This window comes from Perissodus microlepis, chromosome 1 (genome assembly GCF_051167445.1).
Source record: "Perissodus microlepis isolate ML-2025 ecotype Zambia chromosome 1, ASM5116744v1, whole genome shotgun sequence".
Classification (NCBI taxonomy): domain Eukaryota; kingdom Metazoa; phylum Chordata; class Actinopteri; order Cichliformes; family Cichlidae; genus Perissodus; species Perissodus microlepis.
The window spans coordinates 4,808,759-4,834,649 of NC_140461.1; the positions used below are offsets into that span (position 1 = coordinate 4,808,759).

The 25,891-nt window shown below is 37.9% G+C and overlaps 2 protein-coding genes across 2 annotated transcripts; both read left to right on the forward strand.

Annotated features, from left to right (window-relative positions):
• The first annotated feature begins 826 nt into the window (after nucleotides 1-826).
• LOC146393188 (adhesion G-protein coupled receptor G1-like) lies at nucleotides 827-12,591 on the forward strand. The gene is made up of 13 exons (XM_084927563.1): nucleotides 827-936; nucleotides 1,042-1,077; nucleotides 1,215-1,266; nucleotides 4,274-4,358; nucleotides 4,562-4,669; nucleotides 5,656-5,817; nucleotides 5,895-5,952; nucleotides 6,043-6,134; nucleotides 7,020-7,138; nucleotides 8,642-8,919; nucleotides 9,852-9,954; nucleotides 10,081-10,415; nucleotides 10,506-12,591. The coding sequence occupies exons 1-13, from the start codon at nucleotides 879-881 to the stop codon at nucleotides 10,550-10,552; spliced, it is 1,533 nt and encodes a 510-aa protein (XP_084783689.1). The 5' UTR covers nucleotides 827-878; the 3' UTR covers nucleotides 10,553-12,591.
• Nucleotides 12,592-14,918: 2,327 nt separating this feature from the next.
• LOC146393189 (adhesion G-protein coupled receptor G1-like) lies at nucleotides 14,919-25,618 on the forward strand. Its single transcript, XM_084927576.1, has 12 exons — nucleotides 14,919-15,036; nucleotides 15,348-15,402; nucleotides 16,359-16,446; nucleotides 16,587-16,715; nucleotides 17,451-17,600; nucleotides 17,691-17,745; nucleotides 17,841-17,932; nucleotides 19,881-19,999; nucleotides 22,372-22,646; nucleotides 23,239-23,341; nucleotides 23,510-23,838; nucleotides 23,925-25,618. The coding sequence occupies exons 1-11, from the start codon at nucleotides 14,979-14,981 to the stop codon at nucleotides 23,766-23,768; spliced, it is 1,383 nt and encodes a 460-aa protein (XP_084783702.1). The 5' UTR covers nucleotides 14,919-14,978; the 3' UTR covers nucleotides 23,769-23,838; nucleotides 23,925-25,618.
• Nucleotides 25,619-25,891: the final 273 nt, after the last annotated feature.

Here is a 25,891-nt window from a genome sequence, read left to right on the forward strand (position 1 = left end):
TGGGACAAGCTGAACTGAGGTTGATATCAGTTTGTGTCTCCAAATCCTCACCACAAGCCTCTTTGTGGTGTCCCAGGCTGAACAGTTATAACACTACTCCAGCCAGAGCACAGATTCCTCCATCTAGTTTTTATGGTTAGCGTGTGGGTTCAAGGCCAAGCCTCGGAAGGGGTGATTTGGGAGTATGGGGTATTCAGTCCACTGTTACAGAATGTCTGGTTCTTATAGAGCTGCAGACAAACACTATATACTGGAATACAGATACCTTCAAAAATCTGGATTTATTTTCATGTATTGCCATCTTTAGAAAAATGACAAGATGCGGGTTCAGGTTTCACTTCCTTGATAACTTATAATTCTCAACATTTCTTGACAATTATGGTTTAACGTATTCCTATCATTAGAGTAATTCCTTTTCTTCAAAAAAACTAATATTCATTATTCAGTTACATTTTTTGTTTCTGTGTAACTGTCAATTAATTTTTTTAAATGGTCAAGACTAGTTTCAAACCAGTTAAAGCTCTGAAGCTTGTTTTGGTTAAAGCAAACTAAAAGACCATGATGTGGTCTGGCATCATGGTCTTGGCTGGTTAGTCATGTTCTAATGCTTTTACACAGTGTGTCAGTCTATGTTTACAATGAAATTTTCAGTGGAAATTTAAACCAGCAGCTTCAAATTGCTCCGTCATGACATCTTTGGAAAAAAAAAACCAAAACATTAGCCATGAATCACTTCCTCCTCTGACCTCTGAACCACAGCTCTGCTAAGAATGTGTGAAATTCTCAGCTCACTTGGTTAAGCTCACTTCAACCTGGTAGAGCAGCACATTGAATGGTCCTCTTACAGCATAGAGGTATTTGTGGACGAGTGAGACACGATGTGGATTACACTTTTTCTCTTCAAAATCATCTGTTTTTCTATGTCCCAAGCTGTTGGTGAGTAAACTTACGATGTAGTTGCTGGTATGTTTACAGTTGTTTGCTTATGAGATGAGTAACACTAACTGTAAACAGCCCCTTAAAACACTTCTCTACTACCAGGTGGCAACAACAGTTTCACAACGCAGAAGCCATTGAGTAAGTACTGACCAAACAGCCGAACATCTTGCCTTTCATTTGTCTCTGAATTCAGACTTCAAAACTGTATCAACTTCAAATCTTGTATGACTGTTATTTTCTGATTCCTTCACTTTCTGTTTGCTTCACTTTGGCAGGGTGTGAACATGTCCTGCTTCACTGTACACAAAGTAGTCTTTTCTGGACACGGTAATTTAAATGATGGACATCTAAACACTCCTGTTTTGGATAAGTTGCATTGTTGTACTACATGAATGAATTAATGTGGACACTATTTGCTGTGGATAAATGCTGGATTTGACTTAACGTGACTGTCAAAACGAGAAACACAGATATACACAATAAATTTTGTTTATGGAATCAGACATTAAACTTATTGAAATTAAGATGAACAACATGTTCATATCTAGATTGTCATCATTTATAGGCTACGTCCACACTAATGCGTTTTCGTTTGAAAATGCATCGTTTTCTCTCTGTTTTGGCCTCCCGTCCACACTGAGACGGCGTTTTCGCTGATGGAAAACGCAGCGTTTTCAAAAAGCTCTTGAAAATGCATATATTTGAAAACGGTGCTTTCACGTCGCAGTGTGGACAGCAAAAACGCAGACTTTCTAAACGATGACACATGTTAGTCATATGATGCAGTCATGTGACCAATTAAACTAAGAAAGCGGAGGGCATTATAGAGCAGTTGTTTCGTTTGCTCTCAATTTTGACAGCGTTATTAAAGATTAATATCAGTTTGTACATGCTCCAGAGATCTTCTCTTCAAATTGTTTAATTCTCACTCGCTTTTGCATCTTTGTACTTTTGTGTTACTCGCAGCAACAACTCCACCTCATTGGTAGTCCATTTAAAAAAACTCGGTGCTTTTCCTCAACATTTTGCCGCGACATTACAAAGAGCCTGAAACTAAATAAACGGCAGACAGAAGTGAGGCAGGTCGAATCTTCTTGTTTCACGCATGCTCAGTACTGGAACGTAAGCGTTTTCGGCCGTTACAATGTGGCCGCGCAACTCTGTGAAAACAACTGAAAACGCTAGTGTGGACGCGGAGCATTTTCAGACAAAAATGCCGTTTTCAAATCTATCCGGGCTAGTGTGGACGTAGCCAAAGAGTACTCCTGAGAGTGTTAGTGCCTTTCAGAGTCATAAACGATGCTATCCAACTGCCTGTTAGGGTACCTGGGTCGTTGACCCACTGTTTGTCCAGCAATAAAGCTAAGTTTGAGTTTACTTCCGCCTCTGTGAGTCTGCATATTGGGTCCCCAAATCTGCCTGCCACACACAGCCCATGACACTGACTTTTACTAAAAGCTGACAGTGTCATTTGGTGTCAGTGCACGGCTTAAATCACCAGACTGTCATGCAGGAAAATGGGGTTTGTGTGCTTTTAGAGAACTTCATGGGTTTTTTTTTTTTCTTGAACTGTTGGAATTCGGAACGTGTTCCATTAAACAATGTGTTCGATCAACTTAGTGGATCCATGTTTATGTTTATCATATATACACTACCAGTCTGTTTACTACTTTTTACATTGTAGATACATACTGAAGATATCAAATACCCAATTTCCTTGAGGGCCAACCTTCGGGATCAATAAAGTTTATTGAATTGAATTGAATTGAATTGAATTGAAATATATAAAGCAAGATATATGGAATTATGCAGCAAAGAACAAAACGACAAAATGACTCTAAATATGTCTTATATTTTAAATTCCTCAAAGTAGCCACCCTTTGCTTTGTTGACAGCGCTGCAAACCCTTGGCCTTCTGTTAATGATCTTAATGATGTAGTCACCTGAAATGGTTTTCACTTCACAGGTGTGCTTTGTCAGGGTTCATTTGTGGAATTTCTTGCCTTCTTAGTTGGGATGGAACCATCAGTTGTGTTATGCAGAAGTCAGATTGGTACACAGCTGACACCCTGTTTCACAACATATGTTAGAATTCATATGATGGCAAGAAGCAAACAGCTAAGAGAAACAGCAGTCCATCATTGTTTTAAGAACTGAAGGTCAGTCAGTCCAGGAAATTGCTAAAACTGAATGTGTCCAAGTGCAGTCGTGAAAACCATGGAGTGCTACCATGAAATTGAGAACTGCCACAGGTAACGAAGACCAAGAGTCTTGGCCTCTGCTGCTGAGGATAAATTCATCCAGTCACCAACCTCAGAAATTAACAGCACCTCTGATTAGAGCCCAGATAAATGCCACACAGAGTTCCAGTAGCAGACACATCTCTGCATCAACTGTTCAGAGGAAACCACGACTAAGGAAAAGCAACAAGCAGAAGAGATTTGTTTGGGCCAAGAAACACAAGGAATGGACAGTAGACCAGAGGAAATCTGTGCTTTGGTCTGATGAGTCCAAATTTGAGATCTTTGGTTCCACCCATTGTGACTTTGTGCGATGCAGAAAAGATGAACAGATGGTATTTGCATACATGGTTCTCACCATGAAGCATGGAAGAAGAGATGTAATGGTGTGGGGGTGCTTTGCTGGTGACACAGTTGGGGATTTATTCAAAACTGAAGGAACACTGAATCAGCATAGCTACCACAGCATCCTGCAGTTGGACCATCATTTATTTTTCAACTCAACAATGACCCCAGACACACCTCCAGGCTGACCAAGAATGAAAGTGATGGAGTGCTGCGCCAGATGACCTGGCCTCCACAGTCACCTGATCTAAACCCAGTCGAGATGTTTTAGGATGAGATGGACCGCAGAGGTAAAGCAAAAGGGCCAACAAGTGCTCAGCATCTCTGGGAACTCTTTCAAGTCTGTTGGAAAACCATTTCAGGTGACGACCTCATGAAGCTCAGTGAGAGAATGCCAAGAGTGTGCAAAGCAGTAATCAAAGCGTGGCTATTTTTAAGAATGTAAAATATAAAACATGTATTGACTTTTTTCACACTTTTTTGTTTTCTACATAATTCCATGTGTGCTCATTTATAGTTTTGATGCCTTCAGTGAGAATCTGCAACATAAATAGTCGTGAAAATTAAAACAAACCATTAAATGTGAAGGTGTGTCCCAACTTTTCACTGGTAGTGTTTATCAATATTTGCAGGTAACATATTATCTGATTATTGTAATGGAAACGTCACCTTCAGTATATATTCATAGATTTAGTTGTGCCATTTGTTTCAGATCAGTGAATACTTATATAGTGAATATATCTTTGCAGGTGTTATGAGGAAAGAACTGCAGCCTGTGAACTCAAAAGACGTATATTCGGCTTCAGTCGTCAAACCGTGAACTCATCACTAGAGGTGAGCACATTTTTGGGGGGTGAGTTTGTTGTTTTTATAATATCTTTTCCTGAAAGATCTATAAATACCTGAGACAAGGAACAAGGTGCAAGCAAAGGCAACTTTTTATAAATTATTAACTGTGTTATATATATTTGTATTGATATACTGTAGAGAACGTATGCATTCAGATCTTTTTTCATGCTCTTGTTTGTGCTTTTCAGGGTGATATGAACCCTACATCTCACCTCAGAATTCACATCCCATCCTCAGCTTTCAAAGGAGCTGCCACCACAGTGATGGCTTCTGTTATCAACAGCACTTATTTTAAGGTAAGTAGAACCTTAAGAGAGAACTTTAGTCCCATCATACAGTAAGAATACATAATTTAAGTATTGTCTTTCATAGAAACATTTTGCATCAACTTTTTTTTCCAAAAATTTTGTTTATTTACTTTATATCCTCTGTCCCTTGAAGTGGAGATCAGGTCTTGTTTGATTGCAGAATGATATGATGGCTGAGCGAGGCAGAAAGGATTTTACTCTGAGCTGTAGAAGTTTATTTATAGCTGTCAGAAGGTGATGTGGAAGAAAGCCAGATGTTAGAGACACAAAGGTGAAAGTTCAGATGGAGGATGGCAGCTTTTGAAAAGCCTGAGCAGGGGCAAAATGACGACATCCAAAAGTCCATTATGGCTTTGCAAGCTAGGGTGCTAAAGTTGCAGGATTTGGATTCTCAACAGGACACTGCCCTGCAAAACGAATCATCTTTCCATGGCATCCTTGTTGCATTCTCTTTAAGAGTCCTCACTTTTCAGAGGGCTTTATTATTTTCCCACGTATCAGTAGGAATGGAAACTGATAAGAATTTAGCAATGCTGATTCCATTATCAATCATTTTTACCCACTCGATTGCTTATCAATGCTCATTAGGTTCTCGTGGGCTTTGCTTTGAGAGTCACCACCAGCTCCAAGCAGCATGTCAAAGATATAACATTCATGCAAATGAATTGCATGCTGTGAGCTATTTCCCCTCTTTGTTGTTATCAGAATTGGGGTCTTTTAAAAAGTAATGTATTACACATTGCACAGGATACTTTTCTTCAAAGTAACGCAGTACGCTGCTTAGTTACATCTAGGGCAACATAATTCGTTATACTACTCCTTACATTACTTTTGCCTTTCTCTGTAAAATGGCCCAAAATTCACTCTTTCATAATTACCATTTCACAATATAAACCTACAGCCTACAGTCCCACACACAACAAAAATCCCATTTTCAACACTGACATTATTGTCATGTGTCTGCCTCATTGCAGCTGAGTCCTCCTCAGAAAAGTAGATTCCAATTCCACCGCAGAGAAGGCACTGTGCTCGGAGGATTAGTCCTCGCGGTGAAGGCAGTTAACATGACAGAAAATGGTGAAATCATCAGAAATCTCTTACAGCCCATCATGTTATTCTTCAAACACAACAAAAAGGTAAAAATACAAACATAGTTGGGCTAACATCATATTTAGAAAATGGAATAACCTGTTTCCCTCTTATTTTGATTTAGTCTTCACAGATTACAGATGGAACTTGTGTATATTGGCAGGAATCAGACAATGGAACAGGTGCTGTTATCGATGTCATTGTTTGGTATTTTTATTTCTAAGTAAAAAGGTGACGCACACTTACTTGCTCTGATTTTTTTTCCTGTGTAGGTTACTGGAGTGTTAAAGGCTGCAAAACCAATAAAACTGAAGATGAATTTATTTGCAGCTGTGACCATCTCAGCTTCTTTGCTGTTCTTGTGGTAATATAATTTAACAGAAAATGATCAAACTTGGTCATAAAAATATATTTTTGTCTTATTATTGTTTAGCAGCTGTAACTCGGCACAGCATATCAATTAGGAGACAAAATGCCATGTGTATAGCATTTGAAGGGTGACATATTTTGTATAATTAAATATACCAGAATAAATATGAGGAATAGATTTTTTAATGCCAGCATGAGCTAACTAGTGCATTACATATAGACTGTATAAAAGCAGGACGTAACCTGATATGTCACTCGTTAGTTTTGGAATCAGCATTTAGAAGCCTCAGTGTTAGCCGCCTTGAGGAAGAGAGGACAGCGGATGTTAGGAATCTTCATCAATAATCTGTATTGGTACATTGTACAGATACAGATATCTGCTTTTGATGACTTACGAAACAACAATAAAATACTGGAATACTTGTATTCTCTCACTAAAACTGAAGTACAAATTGTTTGGCTGGGTTGTGTCACACCACATAGTATTTGTTAAATAATATCACTAATCTAAAGGTTAGCTGACAGTATTTAGCCAGAGCTGTTTATGCTAGCAAACATGTTACTCAAAGCTGGCGCATGCCTTACTTTGAGCCTCCCGTTATAACTACAATTATAACTCTATTACAATTGTAATAGAGTTATAACTACAATTATAACTCTATTACAATTGTAATAAACAGGATGAAATTATCTATAGAACCTCAAAACTATTTTTGTACTAAGCTGTAAACTTGATTGTTAATATCATTATGGCAATTTTAACCTTAGTAATTAACTTGCTTTTGGAGGAACTGCAGTGTTTAGCATGTCTACACCAGCTTCTTGGTCACACTGGTACTTCCCTTATTTTTACATACGTACGTATTGTCTTACGTTTCAGAACCCTGAGATATCAGTCACAAACTTGGAAGCGGAGAAGCTAAGCTACATCACTTACATTGGATCAGCACTTTCAGTCGTCTTCACATTCATCAGCCTGATTGTCTTCATTTGGTTACAGTGAGTGTCCTCATGTCCCGTGATGTGTCATATTTAAATATTGTAGAATATCTCTTTAGTTTAGCAGACGAGACATTTTTTTCCATCCTTTCATCAAGGACCTAAAGTAATGTGTTCATACAAAGTGAATTACTGCCATCTCATTTCATAGAAAAATTTAATTTTGTTTTGTTTTTTACTATGTTGTGAAAGATTAGACATTAGTTATTAAGCATCACAAAGCTAACTTGTCCCACACACTTGACATTTAATGTGAAAGATTTCGCATCAAGCATTTCATTCTGGTGAGTGGCAAAAACCCAGGTCACACAAATAGCCAGGAAGCCCACCACAGTGTTTGGTGGCTAAGTAGATGGCTTGCCTGTTTCTAAGAAGACTACTATGTTATGTTACTAGGTTACAGCGCCTCTCACCACATGTTGCTTCATAGGACCTCAGTTGTTGCTCCAATTTTTGAAACTTTTTAAAAATAATGTTTCAACTTCCCTGCATGAATGCTTTTTTACTAAACCTAGTTAGTTTATAAACCTAAATAAATGCCTGGGTTTTTGCCATTTGCAGAGAGTAGGTTTTAGTTCCTTATAAATAAATTATTGTTCTCTCTTCTATAGTTTGGCTTGTTGTCTGTGACACTGCACCCTGCTGATAGTAAACCACTTCAGTTCCAGTCTAGTTTCAACACACCTATATGTCAGTATTGCGCAGCAGCTATAGCTATAGCTGATACTTTCGCTTTAGCTCATTGTAAATTTACATTGAACTTTGGCCACATCTCAATTTACCTTAAAGTATTTTACGGGGTTGGAAAGCTTTGAAACATTATGAATCCTGACACCTATGTCAGTTGTTGTGAAAATGTTTATATTTAATGGCTCTTGCACGTGACGGTGCCAAAATGACATGGTTACCCAATCTGCTCCAAACTTCACGTTTGATAAGAGTACAAGTGTGGAGACGTCTGTATGTCTGTTGGTCACAGATGAACGAACTACTGCATAGGCATAGAAACAAGAAATTGGGTACTTAGGTTGTAAACATCATTCAATGTTCATGAGATGTACAGGAAATTTTCATTGTGGGTTCTACACAGGACAAGCAACTCCTTCATGCAACTACCATGAAGAAATGTGTAAGGTATTCATGTGACAACAGGAAATAGCTTGACAGTAGCAACAGTTGGCCTCAGCTGTAGCACACTTTGACAAAGTGTGAAGACCCTATCATCACTGCTGCCAGCTTCAGTTTTTTGTCTTTTATTGTTTAATCCACAGGACCACGAGCCTCACTTACACATAGACAAGACATTTTATCTTGTATATTTAGTCTTATAGCCATTATAAACAAACAACAAGCTTATAATCTCTACTGGTGTAAAGTATGGAAAAGCATGGAAAGTATGAACAGATATTGAAACTGATTTTAAAATTAAAGATCTAAAAATGCCAGATAATGTCTACTGTCTGCAAAACTGGTGATAAATAAATAATCCTGTTTCTCTTGTAGTCGGCGGTGTCCTGAGAAGGCCACAGGTCTGCACATGCAACTTACAGGGGCAATGTTCTGCCTCCACCTCAGCTTCCTGCTGTGCAGTTTCTGGGAATGGCTGAGGAAAAATGAGGACAGCTCAATTTGCCTGGTTCTTGGTCTCTTTCTACATTGGTCTCTGCTGGCCACCTTGACCTGGAGTGCTCTGGAGGGGTTTCAAATCTACCTTTTGCTCATTCGGGTCTTTAACATCTATATCAGGAGATACCTGCTCAAACTCTGCCTGGTTGGATGGGGTTAGTGAAGTTTTGTTGGGACATTGTTTCTGTCAAACATGGTAAAAAAAAAAAAAAAAAGAAAAACACTAATGAAGCAATAGTTCCAAGACAAGACTGAGGGCAATTAATATAGGCAAGGTAATTAATGATTTGAAAACAGGAGAGTAATAAGACAGCTGAATCTAATCTAACTTCTATTGTTATCCTTCTATCAGAAATGAGAAACTACCTAAACGGAAATACTGAGCACAAGGGTGAAACTCATAACAGTTGAGACCTGACAATAAAGAACACTAAGAAACCAAAAAACTGACAAATAACCTTAAAACAAGTAGAATTATACAAAGAAAAATTCAGAAACAAGAGTATTCTGAGCTCTCTTTAGCTGTTGTTTGAATTGGTCGCCTTTAAATTGAGAAAAATTTATAGTGGGACATTTTCACACATTATCTACTAAAGCTGCTGAATGTTATTGACTTTTTTCAGTCTGTGGTTGCCATTGTGTTGCAAACCACTTCCTCTCTCAGTTCAGCTTCTAGTCAACTGAACAAACTGACAAAGTCTGGCAGTTTAGAGATAAGAGGAATATGTAGATGGGGGCTCAATCTCAAAATTTCTCAAGGTTGGTGATTTGTGTAGACTCATATTATTGTTTTTTTGTTTGTTTGTATTTTTTTCATGTAGAGAAATTTCTTTTTGAATAAATTAAATTAAGAGAAGCCACATTCCAGTGTTTGCATTTTACACGTACACACACAGACACTGGCAAGGTTCTTACACTGAAAGCCGGAACTTGGTGATAATCTAACATTCTCTGTATATCTTTTATTTTATGTTTGAGAAACTGCAATGGATATTGCAAATTTAAAAAAAAAATGTTACATTTGATCTTATCTTGGTCTTTGTATCTAATGATTCAATTAAAGGTAATTGATCATTCCCTTGTCCAGGTTTTCCCACATTGGTCGCAACAATTTGTGGGATTTCAGGTGTTTATGGCAAGTACACTCTACAACTAAGGGAAACCAAAAATGGCAATTCAACAGCACAAATGTAAGAAACTCAGTGGTTTTGATTTTAAATATGTAATTAGCATGGTAGTTTGACTATGCACAGATACATGCTGTTATGTTAAAGGAGCTCACTGTATTTTTTTATTTTATCTTTTATAATGGGCAGGTGCTGGATTAGCAGCGACTTCCAATCAAAGCGTCCTCTAGTCAGCTACATCACTACTGTGGCCTTTCCTTTGTTGGTGGTCCTGTTCAATGCCTGCATGCTGGGGCTGGTTGTGTGTAAGATGCGGAAATTAAGAAGTGATGATAAGAAGATGAGCTTTGGAAGCAGCAGTGACTGGAAGGAGATAAACAAAGAGAAAAGAAAGAGGTTATGGAGGGACTGTGTCACAGTGCTGGGCCTCAGCTTTGTGCTGGGGTTACCTTGGGGGTTGGCCAGCACTACGTACGTTTCACTCGCTGGGATCTACATATTCACCATTTTGAACTCCCTTCAAGGTTATTATGTGAATGATTCTTATATCAAATATGCACTGGACTTTGATCACTTGCAAGAAGAATTAACACTCATTTTTCTTCTCTTCTCAGGTGTATTTATATTTCTTTGGTCTGTGGGTTTGGCCCGGAAGTCTTGATCGGGCTATGTTTCATTAGTCAGAGACTCTTCAAAAAATGATGAACACCAGTTGCAGCAGCCAATAGCCAATAACAACCAAGATGTATTATCTATGACGTATATTAGGTGTTGACTGTTGAATGAGTTTTGGGGGTTTTGTTGCTGTTTTGTTTCTTCTTTTATATGCAAATGTCTATTTTGAAAAAGTGCAGCTATGATTCTTATGGTTGTATTATTTTTAGTAGAGAAGGCAAAGATTCTCAACAATTTACTGAGTCATAAAAGAAAATTCATGTATTATGACTTAGGTAGGTTACTGTAGATGGAAACTTTTGTGCTTTTATAAAAACATTTGGTTTCACTGCAGGTCAGTCTCTCAGTGAACTATACACTTTCAGATATTTTCGTCTGGCTTTCTCATGTATGAGTCAAGTAGGAAAACTATGATTAAAATATTGTAATGCACAGCATCAGTTCTACACACTTAAATGGTCTAAATGATAATTTCTGGAAACTATCATAAGGTTTAAAGTTTTATGTTAGTTTCATGAGCTAAAATTGCACCTAACCTTTTGCTTCAGTGGTTTAGGTACAAAGATTGCTGTCAGTCCTTCTGTTTTAATCAACAGTACATCCTGAAACACAAGCCAGCCTATCACAGAGCCCACATACCCTCTCAGCAGCTGACTCAATGTGTATTAGTCACCTAAGAATGAGGAGGCTATGCAGACACGCCATGACTTTTTGCTACTGTACAGATGATTGTGAAGCATGAATGTTGCAACATAGCTCAGTGGAAGCCATCTTGATTTTCATGGTTAGTACTGTTACTGATGGAGTGTTTAACATGAAAAAATACTTTTATTGCTTTGGACTGAACTAACTTTTTGGTGAAATGGGGCTGCAGACATCAGCTGATGTTATCTGACAGGAATTGAAACTGAGTATTGAACTATGAAACTCAACAACAGAGTCGCTCTAGAGTGACCCCTTGTGCACAATAATTTCAGCCTTTTTTGTTTTACTCATGGTTTTACTCATAGGCTGGTTGATTTACAACAGCACATAATGTGACAGATCCTCCAAAACACATGCAACCAGAGTAGCATTTAATTCAATTAAGCTGTAGTTATACATCCAGTTCATAAGAACATTAGTCTCAAGGCACCTTACATAATAAGACAAAGGAAAACCACAACCATATGGTGATCCTTTATAAGCAGCACTTCAGCATAAAGGAAACAGACAGGAACAGATCTTCAACAGAAGCCATCTGCTTTTGTGGTTCCAGGTGAGGGGAAATAGAAGATAAATAAGAAGAGCACACTCATCTTAAGGAGGGCACAAACTATGAGAAGAAGGCAACATCTTGTGGCATGCAGTAGTGCCGTAAAACACATCAAGAGTGAAAAGAGTTTAACAGAGAAGAATTATTTTGTGCATCATGGGAAGTCCCATCACATCTGTCAAACAACTCGCAGTTACAGCTGTTCAAAACCCCATGAGGCTGGCTGACATGATTGTGATGGGCAAGCCGTGAGTACTCGGACTGTGTTTACTGAATGCAATATGGATGAGATCTTGTAGAAGCTCATGGCTCTGCAACGGGGAATTGATATACCTGATGACCAGTGAGGGACATTAGCCCGACTGCAAAATTGGATGCAGTTGTTCACATTAACCCAAACAACAGCAAGTTTATTTATTCATGCGGGTGGCTGTGGCTCAGGTGGTAGAGCAGATCAGCTACTGACTGGAAGGTTGGTGGTTTGATCCTTGGCTTCCCCAGTCTGCATGTCAGATATCCTTGGGCAAGATGATGCGTTCATCGGAGTGTGAATGTGTGTGAATGTAGATTACTTTGCACTTGTGTTTAGAAGTGCTTGTATGAGTGGGTGTGAATGGGTGGATGAGGCATGTTGTACATCAGTCCATAATCATCTCCTTCACTCATTCGGCTCTGGAACAACAAATTCTTCTCCTTGATAATGGGACTCTGTTTTGACTCTCTGCCCCTATCCTTCAAGGACACCTGCATCAGCCGAGGACTGTTGACTTTTGCTTAACCAGGTGAAAGGACACACTCTCTCTCAAGCTGAACACAGGATACGCACACACACACATGCACACATATGCATGTACACTGATGCAGATGTACACTCACCCCCCTCCCCCATTCCAAAGCCTCTGATGCTTGCTACCCACCTGATGTAGACGGTCCAGTCCAGCACTGGAAAAGGCTGCAGGACAACATGGCTGCTGTCTACACCGGATCATTCCTTACCCCATACCTTCCTCCCTTTGCATGTCACGTCCTTTTACATGGTGTAAGATGTGAATATTCATGTGCTTTTTTGTTTTCTTTACTGTCCTCAAACTGGCTCCCAGTTAGAAGCCCAGTTCGAGTAGATTTTTTTTTTCCCTTGTCCCTGATGTGTGTACTTTCACTGTTCTTTTTGGTGCGGCCAAATAAAATTTCACCTTTGAACATCTAGGAAATTTGGGGGTGACTCTACACTGTGTAGTATAGTCATATAGTGGCATGTTAGCTTTATAATTAATATAATTATTTTAATGTTGTAACTGGAGAGTGTTCTAATTACTAATATACTGCTGTGTGGATTTATCTATGAGAATAAAATATTTTAAAAAGTAATTCTAGTTTTTTTTTAATTTTTTAAATGTGTAATAATAATTAAAATAGTAAGTAATAAGTAAATACAAATATCAAAATATCCATTCATCCATCCATTTTCCTGCCTCGCATCCGAGCTTGGGCCCAGGGGTAACAATCTGAGCAGAGAAGCCTAGACTTCCCACACCCCACCTAACTCCTCCAACTCACGTTCCCAGGCCAGCTGAGAGATACAATCTCTAGTGAGTCCAGGGTCTGCCCTGGGGCCTCCTCCCGGTAGGATTGTGGTCTTGGAATGGGAAGTGCTGGTTCTCATTCCTGCTGCTTCACACTCAGCCACAAACTGCTCCATTCGAAGCAGAAGGTTACCGCATGATGAACACATCATCTCAAAAAAACCCAAACAAAGACCCTCCACCACCTTGCCATGCTTAGATATTCTGTACAACACCAACCGGAAACAAGTACAACTTACTACCAGTGATACGAACCGAGCTCTGGCTTTATTTGTACAGGGACTGAATGGTCTGTAAAAATGAGCCAGGCACCCCATTCTCCCGAAGCACCCTCAACAGGATATCCTGAGGGACCCTGTCAAATGCCTTCTCCAAGTCCACAAAACACATGTATACTGGTTGAGCAAACTCCTACCCACCTTTGAATATCCTTGAGAGGTTTAAGATGTGGTCTAGTGTTCCACAGTCAGAACAAAAAGGTCATCATTCCTCCAGAATCCAAGGTTTGACTAACTGGCAGACTGTCCTGTACCCTGGCATACCATTTCCTAAGGAGGCTGAAAAGTATGATCCCCTATTGTTGGAGCTCTTCTTTAACAGGGGAACCACCACCCCAGTCTGCCATTCCAAAGGCACCCCCTGAGATCTCCACTGAACATTTCAGAGGTGTGTTAACCAGGACAGCCCTACAACATCCAGAGCCTTCAGGAACTCAGGAAGGCAGCATCAAAATAAACCCATAGATATATTATAAAGACATGAAGTACAAAATACAATATTTACATACAAAATATAGTGAAGGAGTAGCAGAAATAAGCTGGAAATAAGCATAATAGATTCATTTTAAATGGTTTCTATGACTCAGTAATGAAACCTTATTTAACTGAGGCTTTTGTAATGGTACTGATGGCTGTAACAATCAGCATGGTTTGAAACAGGGTGCAACAGTACTCTGTGTTGGATTTTTTTACTTTGGAAATGTCTTTTATTTTTTTAAACTTATTTCCTAACTCTTTTTTTTTCTTTAGGGTGGATTTTAAGATTTCTGTCAGACTTGTTTTAACATTAATTTATTGAAGTTCTTTGCCCAAGTTATGATCTCATCAAGTTATCTTGTGTTTATGAATGTTTCTTTATCTTTCTCTGGCTCTCTCTGTCAACCAAGAAGCACAGCATAGAAAGGATTAAGGTCATACCATTAATTCAAATGATAAAGCCTTGATAAAACAACTGATAATTTTCCTGCATGTAACCATAGCAGCAGGGTCTCCGGCAGACAACTCTCAAACTGATTCACTGCCTGTGTGTTCAGTGTGGTTATATACTGTCTGTGTAAATATTTCTATCATAACTCAGAGCAACAACTCACTACTTGAACTTCGTGATACCTCTGGAAAAAACCTTGTCATGAATCACCTCGTCCAATCAGGGGTCATCCCTGCCTCTGCCAAGAACATGTGATATATACAGATGTGAAACTCCCACTTTGTCTCAGTTAGCAAGCCTCAGCCAAGCAGAGCAACACCCTGTGGACCTCGTAGAGCATACCTGTGTTTGTGGCTGAGTGAGCCACGATGTGGATTACATTTTTTCTAGTTACAATCTTCTGTTTTTCTATGTCCCAAGCTGTGGGTGAGTAAATTTACCATGTCATTCCTATGATGTTTAAAGTTGTGTGCTTGTGAGGGAAATACCACTCTAACTGTTAGTATCTCAAGGTTGTGGATTTTCTCAAACCAAGAGAAAAGTAAAATCACTGACTAGCATCTCAGCTATCAGGTAGCAGGAACGCTAAGTTCCTAGAGTGTTGATCAAACAGCTGCTTCTCACTTGCCTCTGGAGTTAAATGTCACTTTGATGTTTTATCACCTTTCAGTCTTGTTTAAATGTATTAATGATGCTAATTTTGATCCCTTCACTTCTGGTGTGTATCACTATGGCAGACTACTGTGAAAATGTTCTCCAGGAGTGCCTAAAAAGGCCCACTGCATGGACACGGTAATTCGTTTTATTCTGTACATCTCACATTCCTGCTTTTGAAAGGTTATATCATCTTTCTCATGAATAAATAAACTTGCTGTTGATAAATGCTAGTTTAACATAATTGATACAACCTGAAGGAGAGATATGATCACTGTTTATGCATTCACTCCATATAACAGAAGTTACTGCCTGTTAAAATGTTTTTATCTCTACATAGGCTGCTTTTCAGTGTTTTAACATGGTTTCATCATAAAAACATACTAAGTGTATAATCTTTTTAATTCATACCGTAATCTCAATCATCAAATGTGACACTGAGGGCTCCTGGCAAAGTGTCTGTGTATAAATAAATATTTATGACATGAAAGGACGCTTTGTCACATTTTGAGATGCATTTGACACTCTGGAAGCGTAGGACATTATTTTTAAATTACTGTCAGGGGTTTTCAAAGATCAGTGCTATAATGTGTCTAACTGGAAAGGGTGTTGGTTGCACCCCCCAAAATAACTGATACTTTTTAAAGCAAGTAAATATAATTATAATCAGGGTTTTCCCTGAATAAAAATTGACATATTGGTTTATTTTATTTTATTTTATTTTATTATTTTTTTTTAATTTTTTTTTTTTTTTTTTTTTTTTTTTTATTTAATTTTATTTATTATTATTTTGCACTTTTCTTTTTTTGGCCAAAATATATTTTTGGGCTACAGTGTGGATTAATTAAGAATACTGAGCTATGCAGAACATATGGACTTTGGTTCAACTCAAGATCTTGCAGCTTAATTTTTAGTTTTATAAAGTATAACTGTGAACAAATGAAATCAATAAATTCAAATCACACCAAAGCAGACTGTGAAATAATTGTTTTTTCTTATTTATTAATTATTTCTATTAGTTTATTGTCTCTGTCTTCAGTTATATCACTAATGCCCATTTGTATATCTGAACTATGTTAAATTTCTGTTGGTAGTTGTTATGAGGACAAAATTATGACCTGCAAGCCAAGAGGTCGCTTCATGACAGGCATCAGACAACTCAAAGTAGACTCGCTTCAAGGGGTGAGGTCATTTGGAGCTGAAGTGCTTTTTGGAAGTGAAAAAATTACATTTTATCTGAATTGCTTTATTTTTGTATTAATGAACTCAATAAATAACAAAAACAGAATATTTAAAATTTTGTTTTTGTGTATACTCTTCAGGTTGATGTGAGTCCTACACATGAACATAGGGTTCACATCCCATCATCAGCTCTCCAGATAAGCAGAGGAAATGTTCCTGAGGTGGAGGTCCTGGTGGTGGCCTCTGTAATAAACAGCAGTCATTTTAAGGTCAGTGACTCCAGAAAGAGAACGTTAATGTCATTCACTGAAAAAATTCTGATCTGTGGGGGTTGCAGGTTCAGTTTCACTGAAGGCCACAGTAGGAAATGAGAAATACTGTCCTTTATATCATGTCAAATATGTACGTCTGGTAGTATATTTAATCAAATCTTAAATTTCCATGTACATATACCCAGAAATCTCACCAGTTTTGTTTCACATTCCTGAAAATGACAAATCAGTTGCATGGGAAGTTTCATAAACAAGAGTAAAAACATGTTTGAGCATGTAGTTCAGCCTTCAGCCTCCCTTCTTCCCTCGAATTAGTGCACATAAACTTGCCTTTACAGCTCAGTTACAGAAAACAGAAACATACTGGGCTGTATGTCTCTTGTAAATTTAGCAACTTCCTAAAGTCGCTGGTGTCCATCTGTAACTCCATGTCTCTTGTCATGCTGGTGTGTGGATTCAAACATCACAATCACAATGTAAATTATGTTCTTTAAAAACAGATATATGGCGATCTGTTTTACAAACGTCTTCTGCTAAAAAACAACCTCAGACTTCCATCTTTGCTTGCATCTGCTTTCCTGTTTGTTGTATTCTGCTTTTTCTAACTTGTAAGCTTTCAGGTGGTGTTGAGTTCCACCGGTCTGTTTAGGCTGTTTACTGGTCTTCATGTTAAGAGGAGAGTTTTTTGCAGTCTCATCCCAGCACTTTGTTCATGTGTCCCACACATTGCAGCTAAGTCCTCGTTCAAAAGGCAGGCAAATACAGTTTCACCGCAGAGAAGGCACTGTGTTTAGGGGCTCAGTCCTATCGGTGAAGGCAGGAACTCTTTCAGTGAAAAACCTCCAGCAACCCATCAAGTTAATTTTCAGACATGACAAAGAGGTAAGAAGACATCAAAATGGTTACAACACCATCTTACTTTGAAAATCTAATAATCTGTTTTCATAGTATTTCTATTCATTTTTTTCACAGGTGGAAAATGGGACTTGTGTATTTTGGGAGGAATCAGCGATGGGAAATGGAACAGGTATTATTACAGATGTCAGCCTCCAGTATAGTCATTTCTAAATGTAAAGAAGAATCACATCTACTTAATGTATTTGTACTTATTTATTTTATTAGGTTATTGGAGCACTGAAGGCTGTGAAACCAGTAACACAGGAAATGAATTTATTTGCAGCTGCAACCATCTGAGCTTCTTCGCTGTGCTTGTGGTAAAATGATAACCTCTTTATATAGAATGTAATAAAGCCCTGTGATAAAACCTGCGCTTGTCTAATCAGTGTATAGCAACTTTAATTAGGAACAGCATATGAATTGAGTCTTTAAAGAGCTTGAAGGGTGATGTCTTCAATTTCAATGCAAGCAACAAATTTTAGTCACAAAGCCATTTTCTCTTGGAAGTTCCCACATATAATAACAAATTCTAACAAATTCAATTCAATTTTATTTATATAGCGCCAAATCACAACAACAGTCGCCTCAAGGCGCCTTATATTGTAGAGTAAAACCCAACAATCATATGACCCCTTATGAGCAAGCACTTTGGCGACAGTGGGAAGGAAAAACTCCCTTTTAACAGGAAGAAACCTCCGACAGAACCAGGCTTAGGGAGGGGCGGGGCCATCTGCTGTGACCGGTTGGGGTGAGAGAAGGAAGACAGGATAAAGACATGCTGTGGAAGAGAGACAGAGGTTAATAACAAGTGTGATTCAATGCAGCAAGGTCTATTAACACATAGTGAGTGAGAAAGGTGACTGGAAAGGAAAAACTCAATGCATCATGGGAATCCCCTGGCAGCCTACGTCTATTGCAGCATAACTAAGGGAGGATTCAGAGTCACCTGGTCCAGCCCTAACTATATGCTTTAGCAAAAAGGAAAGTTTTAAGCCTAATCTTAAAAGTAGAGATAGTGTCTGTCTCCTGAATCCAAACTGGAAGCTGGTTCCACAGAAGAGGGACCTGAAAACTGAAGGCTCTCCCTCCCATTCTACTTTTAAATAGTCTAGGAACAACAAGTAGGCCTGCAGTGTGAGAGCGAAGTGCTCTAATAGGGTGATATGGTACTACAAGGTCCTTAAGATAAGATGGGGCCTGATTATTTAAGACAGGAGCAGGATTTTGAATTCAATTCTGGATTTAACAGGAAGCCAATAAAGAGAAGCCAAAACAGGAGAAATCTGCTCTCTCTTTCTAGTCCCTGTCAGGACTCTTGCTGCAGCATTTTGGATTAGCTGAAGGCTTTTCAGGGAGTTTTTAGGACTTCCTGATAATAATGAATTACAGTCGTCCAGCCTGGAAGTAATAAATGCATGAACTAGTTTTTCAGCGTCACTCTGAGACTTTTTTAGAGACTAATTTTAGAGATGTTGCGCAAATGGAAGAAAGCAGTCTTACGTATTTGTTTAATATGTGCATTGAAGGACATGTCCTGGTCAAAAATGACTCCAAGGTTCCTCACACTGTTAGTGGAGGCCAAGGTAATGCCATCCAGAGTAAGAATCTGGTTAGATACCATATGTCTAACAAAGTAAGAGATGCTTTTCAGATCTTAGCTAACCCATGCATTCAATTTTTAAATAACATTCGATTGAAGGAGTTTTAATTTAGCACTTCAATTAAAAACAAACAAACAACTGAATTCAGTGATTTGCAAATATTATGAATGCATGTGGGAAAATACCCTTAATTTGAATTTGTTGGCAGCAACAAATCTCAAAAAGGTTGGGACAGGGGCTATAAAAGGCTGGAGAAATAAAAAGACCGAATAACATTTTACCACTCATTATATATATTCCCAACAGATTTGTCTTGAATAAATTTCTGTCCACAAAAAAAGGCAGAAAATCAATAGTGGATACTCATGATTTCCGGTGGAACCTACATGATTCTGTCATGGAAGTCACTGAATGGGCTGAGGAACACATCCAGAAATCTTTGTCTATAAAAACGGTTCACCATGCCATATGAGAACTTGAAGCAGGAGTGCAGCGGTCTTCTATGGATCAAAACTAGAGTGAAAAAAGTGGAAAAGTTGTTATAAGAAGAGGTGGAGTGATTTTAAATTATAATACCGAAACTATTTGACCAAGGCCCGTGGATAGGCCTCCATTAAACATCTTAACATAGACTTCATTTCAACAGTGTCTTTTTATGTTCCAGAACCCACAATTATCAGTGAGTAAATCTCATTCGGAGACACTCAGCTACATTACTTACATTGGATCAGCACTCTCCGTTGTCTTCACATTCATCAGCTTGATCATCTATATTTGTCTACAGTGAGTACATATGTTTTACTTGAATGTCCTTTTAACTTCTGCCATATTTTGATATTTTCTCTAGTATTACATTTTAAAGAGGTGATGTGTTGATAAAGAAATATATTATTGTTGGCTTAGTTCATAGAAAAAATTCTAAAGGTCAACCACTGACAGAAGTTATGTTGTGAAAGACTGGTTTATTGCATCAGTCAGACCAGTTTAAATGTACTGTGTCACATATGGTGGGAAACAAACACTTGCACATAATCTTTCCTAAAGTGTGGCACCCCACAGTCGTCGGTCAAAAACTGTTCACACTTGACTGTTCCTCAGTCAAATGTGAACAGTCCTGAAGCCCTCTGCAAGTTTGCAGACAAAATTGGAATTTTTTTCTGAAGCTGAAGTCTATGCAGTTACATATGCATATACTAACATTTTAGTATTAATGCATGTTGGATTATTGAAAGCTGGCAGGTAGTCATTGCATGCATATAGGGCTGAATCACACGAGGAGTAAGCAGGATGGGCAAAATTTTAAATATCAAAACATATCAGAGGAACAGCTCAGGTTGAGCAATTTGGAAACAAAGCTAAAGTGGAAAGTTTGAGATGGTCTGGGAATGTGCAGAGGAGAGATAGTAGCTATATAGGACTGAGGAAGAGGTTTTTGGATGTCACATGCAGTGTTAGTGGTACAGAGGAGGATGCTAGGGATAGGGTGAAAAATTAAAACGATTTCCCCTAAAGCACTGGTTCCCAAACTTTTTTTGCTAGGCCCCCTTTGTTTTATAAGAATCCCATTGTAACTTTACTGTATAATGAGCTAACATCTCCAAAATTTCAGTAATTATAAGAAGTGTTCATGTGAGATACTGTTTGTCCGTTTTTTGGACAGTGAGCCCAGTGCGTGCTCCTGACGCAGAGGAAACCTACCTTGGCACAAGGGCTGGGTATCGTCAATGATTTGTAATCAATTGGATTCAGATTAGATTTGATTAAATTTTGCCTCAGACAGTCAGAAATATTATAATTCTGATCATTTATCAGTACTGACACTTGTGAGACTTCATCAGGGGTGTGAGCATCACAGCAGACACCTTTGTGTCAAAGTAACTGAGGAAAAAATACAGATGGGAAACTGTTTTGAAAATACACTGAGAGAGAGAGCTGTGCAGGAAGTATGATTTTATCGTAGAGGACACAAAACAGTGAAAGTAAGAGGGAAGTAATGATGATGTTTATCAAATGTGAAGTGTAATTTTGATCTTTTGCTGCTGTTTCGGTGAATTTAGGTCAGAGAGTGATAAAACCTGCAGCATCAGAAGCTGTGAGGTGTCAGCTTTCAGCACCGACAGCGTGCCCGTGTACGTGCCGTCGGGTGAGAAAGCCGACATCTCACAGATTCTGATGCGTCGGGTCCGTGCTTTGTGTTCACATCTTTGTGTGGAATCCTTTTTCCTGCTGTCATTTACTATTTTAGCTGTTTGGTGGTTGTTGATATAGTTTTGTGAGTTTTAACCCGAGATCCTGGCATTTCTGGCAAAATACATTTATATTTAATAATCGATTCAGGATTAAATAAATGATCAGAAAATCGAGTTTTGAAACCCACCCCTACTTGGCACCACTGTTGTACAGGTGAAGCCAATGGCAAGATATGCTTCATCACATTTTCTAGTCTTTGGCTTGGAAGTTGGTTCGGAAGCATATTTGGCAATGCTTCATCTTCTGCTTTGTGTTTGTGTGGGAGCTCCGTCAAAAAACCTGTCCATAGCAGTGTCCAAGTCTTCTTTTTTTATTCATACCCCACCCCCCTCCGCCAATGGCTTTGCACCCTCCACTTTGGGAACCACTGCCATAAAGGAAGTAGCTGGAAAAAGAAACAGAAAAAGGAGCATTGGATCCTCTGACATTTATCTCCTTGGATTAAAGGCAGTTAGGATGCAAAGATAATCGTTATTTTACATAAAACCTATACATTAATAAAAAGGGGTTATAGTCTTCAAATAAATAAATATAGTAGCAAATTATGAAGAAATATCAATATATGGGTCATACTCTAAATTGCTACATGTATTTATTTAAATTTACTTCATTTATCTCTAATATTACTTTGAAAGGGTTTACTTCTTTCTTCCTCCAGCTTCATCATCTTCTTCCCATTTTTGGCAGTCTTGGTTCCCGTACTCTTGGTTACATATAGAACAGGATACATTATCTGGCATATTTAGTCTGACAATAATTATGGGAAACCACAAGCTTCTCAGTTTCATCTGTGTGGAGTTACTATTGTTAGTGTTATCAAAATTGAGGGTTCAAAGCGAAAGGTTTAAAAAAAGGCCAAATTTCTTCCATTGTTTAAAAAATTGTAATGCTGTTTCTCTCTTTAGTCGTCGGCGTCCTGAGAAGACAACTAATCTGCACATGCAGCTAACAGGAGCAATGCTCTGCCTCCACCTCAGCTTCCTGCTGTCCTGTTTCTCGGCATGGCTGCTGAATGAGGACAGCCCAGTTTGTCTGGTTCTGGGTCTGATTTTACACTGGTCTCTGCTGGCCACCTTCAGCTGGACTGCTCTGGAGGGGTTCCATCTCTACCTTCTACTAAGCCGGGTTTTTAACATCACTTTCAGGAAATATCTTCTCAAACTCAGCTTAGTTGGATGGGGTGAGTAAAGTAAGGTTAAAACACAAGATACTGTCAAACAGGCCAAATGGAAATGGATAGTGTAGGTTTGTTGTTGTTGTTGTTGTTGTTGTTTGATACTACAAAGTTGAGAAAACATCATAAATTTGGTGATTAAAATCCAGGTAAATGGCTGAATGAGATTGGTTTGTCCATATGGTATGTATACAGTATTTTTTCCATTTTCTACAACTTTTTTTTTTACTACAAATACTTCAGTGATTTGCTGAGAGTTTCCAATAATACTATATGAAATTGTAGCATGTGCACAAATGTCAAGTGATTGCAATGAGCATGGCAAAAAAAAAAAAAGGTCCAGCAATCAGTGTCATAATAAAGCCTCAAGGATGGATAATCTTGAAAGGCTGGTGAGTGGTCTAGATCCACACTCAAGTTTTGTTTTTAATTATTTTTCATGTAGAGCAACTTCTTTTTCAATAGAAAGACTGCAGAGAAGTCATGTTTGCTAACATTTGCACTTCAAGCTGTAGCACATACAATTTTTTTTTTAATTTTATCTTTGTATATGCATTTAATGCTTCACTTGAAAATCATTCTATTTTTACTTCTTTAGGCTTCCCGACACTAGTCGCAGTGATTTGTGCGATTTCAGGTGTTTATGGTAAATACACCCTGCACATGCGGGACGCCAAACTCTCCAATACAACAGCACACATGTAAGAAAATATCATCAGTAGGATTTTTATGCATGCAGTGACCCATGAGATTTGATTTCTTAAGACAAAAAAAATCATACTTTGGTGTTAACATTGGTGACATTTATATGCTGCCTACAAAATGTTTTATATTTATTTAATACATATTTGTTTTTCAATAATGAGCAGATGCTGGATGAACAGCGAGTTCCCGAAGAAGCACCTTATAACCAGTTTCATCACTACAGTGGCCTTTCCTTCCTTGGTGGTGCTGTTTAATGCCTGTGTTATGGGACTAGTTGTGTTTAAGCTCTGGGGGATAAGAAGGGGTAGTGGAGGCTTTGGAAGCAACACTGGCTGGAAAAAGACAAACAAAAACAAAGGCTGGAATTTATGGAAGGACTCTGTTAAAGTGCTGGGCCTCAGCCTTGTGCTGGGGTTACCTTAGGGGTTAACCAGCATCACATATGTTTCACTCCCTGGTATCTATGTATTCACAATATTCAACTCCTTTCAAGGTTAGTATGTGACTAATTCTCGTATAAAGTATGCACTGGATTTTGATCATTTGTGAGAAAAGTTGCATTTTTTTCTCTCTTATCAGGTGTCTTCATGTTCCTGTGGTCTTTGGCTTTGACCAGGAAGCCTCAATCGAACAATAACTCATCAACAGACACCTGTCAGAAAAAGCTGACCACCAGTTTAAATAACAGCTAAGACAAGTGAATTATCCTGACTTACAAACCCAATTCCAAAAATGTTGACATGGTGTGTAAAAGGTAACTGAAATCAGAATGCAAACAAATTAAACAATTAAAACCTCATATTTTATTCACAGCAGAACATGGAAAATATATCTAGTTTTTAAATCTGATAAAAATGTACCATTCTAAGAAAACTCCCAGCTTGAATTAGACGCCAGGAGAACATCTGAAAAAAGTTCAGACAGGGCCATATTTGCCAGTGTGTAGGATCCTCTTTTCTTTTATTAGAGAGGAAACTACAGTCTCTATCACTGCACTATACAAGGTATAAATATGCAATAATTTACAGTATAAAGTGTCTTGAGGTGACTGTTCTTGTGATTTGGCACTATATGAATAAAATTGAATTTAACTGAATTTTAGGATGCAGAGACCAGCTGCTGGATTGGCTGTGCCAAATGTTTTTAATTTGTGAAAGGTCTGGACTGCAGACTGGGCAGTTCAACACCTCCACTCTCCTATTCCTATTATGCTGTTGTAAAACGTGCCTCTGTCCATTCTAAATTAGCTTTGAGAGCAGCTGGCAGTCCTCTCCATCTACTATATTTTTATATTTAAACAACTTTTAAATATTTTTATATTATCTATGTTCCACTGTGAATAAAATATGGCTTTATGAGAATTGGAAACCGTTGCATTCAGTTTTTAGTTACATTTTACACAGCATTTTCTAACATTTTACCAGTGACATTCATATATGGTAATGAAGACTCATTTTATTTTTTGATGTTTTTTTTCTCTTCTTTCTTATTTTGGAATCAAATACAAATATGATTTTTGTTAGCATATTCAACAATTAACTTGTGAATCATTTAATTAAAAAAGCAGTTACTGTGAAGATCATCCATATTCTTTATACTGTATTATAGGTATAGGTCAGGGAATGTATCTGTCCTACAAACTTAACCTATATACTACAGAATGTTATTAGTTATTGTTACTGTTATTGGCTAGACATGGTAGATATTTATCTTCATAAAGCAGGTGACTTCACTGCAGACTAATCAGTTCAGTTATGTACTCTGTGGTATTTTAATATTTCTGCATTGTTTCATCAAGTATACACTCACTAAAATGCTTGTTATGTTGGCTGACTCACTGTAGGGGTGATTCAAATTGTAATAGAGAGACAGACAATAACTGCAGGAGTAAATAACGGATAGGTTGTTTTTGACACTGCCCCCTGGTGACAGTAAACGCCTGCAACATGTTGACAAAGGTCTACACGACTGTCATCATTGTAGGGAATGCGAAAAGTAATAATCTATATTATTTTGCATATCCATTGTTTTACTTTGGGCAGCTGGAGTCTATTTTGTGGACAAAATTGTTGCACTATTAGGCTATATAAGCAGGATTATGAAATTTCACTAGTAAAAGGTCTTTGTAAAACAGTTATTCCACCCGAAACAATTTTCAGGTTAGTGCAGCACCATCTTTGTGTGATAACAGAATTTATTTTTAGGTTGATTTTATGATCAAATGTTATATTATGTATAATATTATGTATAATACAATTTTTGTAATAAAATAAGTACAGTTTAAAAAATTAAAAAATATATATCAACACTGATCATTTTTTATTATTATTTTATTAACTGATTAAACCATAGATTGGGATGTTGGACTATTTTTGATAACTATGTTTGAAAGCATTTTTAAGTTTGGCAAAACGTTTGAGAACCACTTGCGACTCTTTTGTCCGGAGACAAAACACTAGAACTTTGCAGCTCCATCATCACAAAAACAAAAAAAAAACAAAAAACATTTATGTATTTGAAAAAACAAAACACAGCAATCACAATGA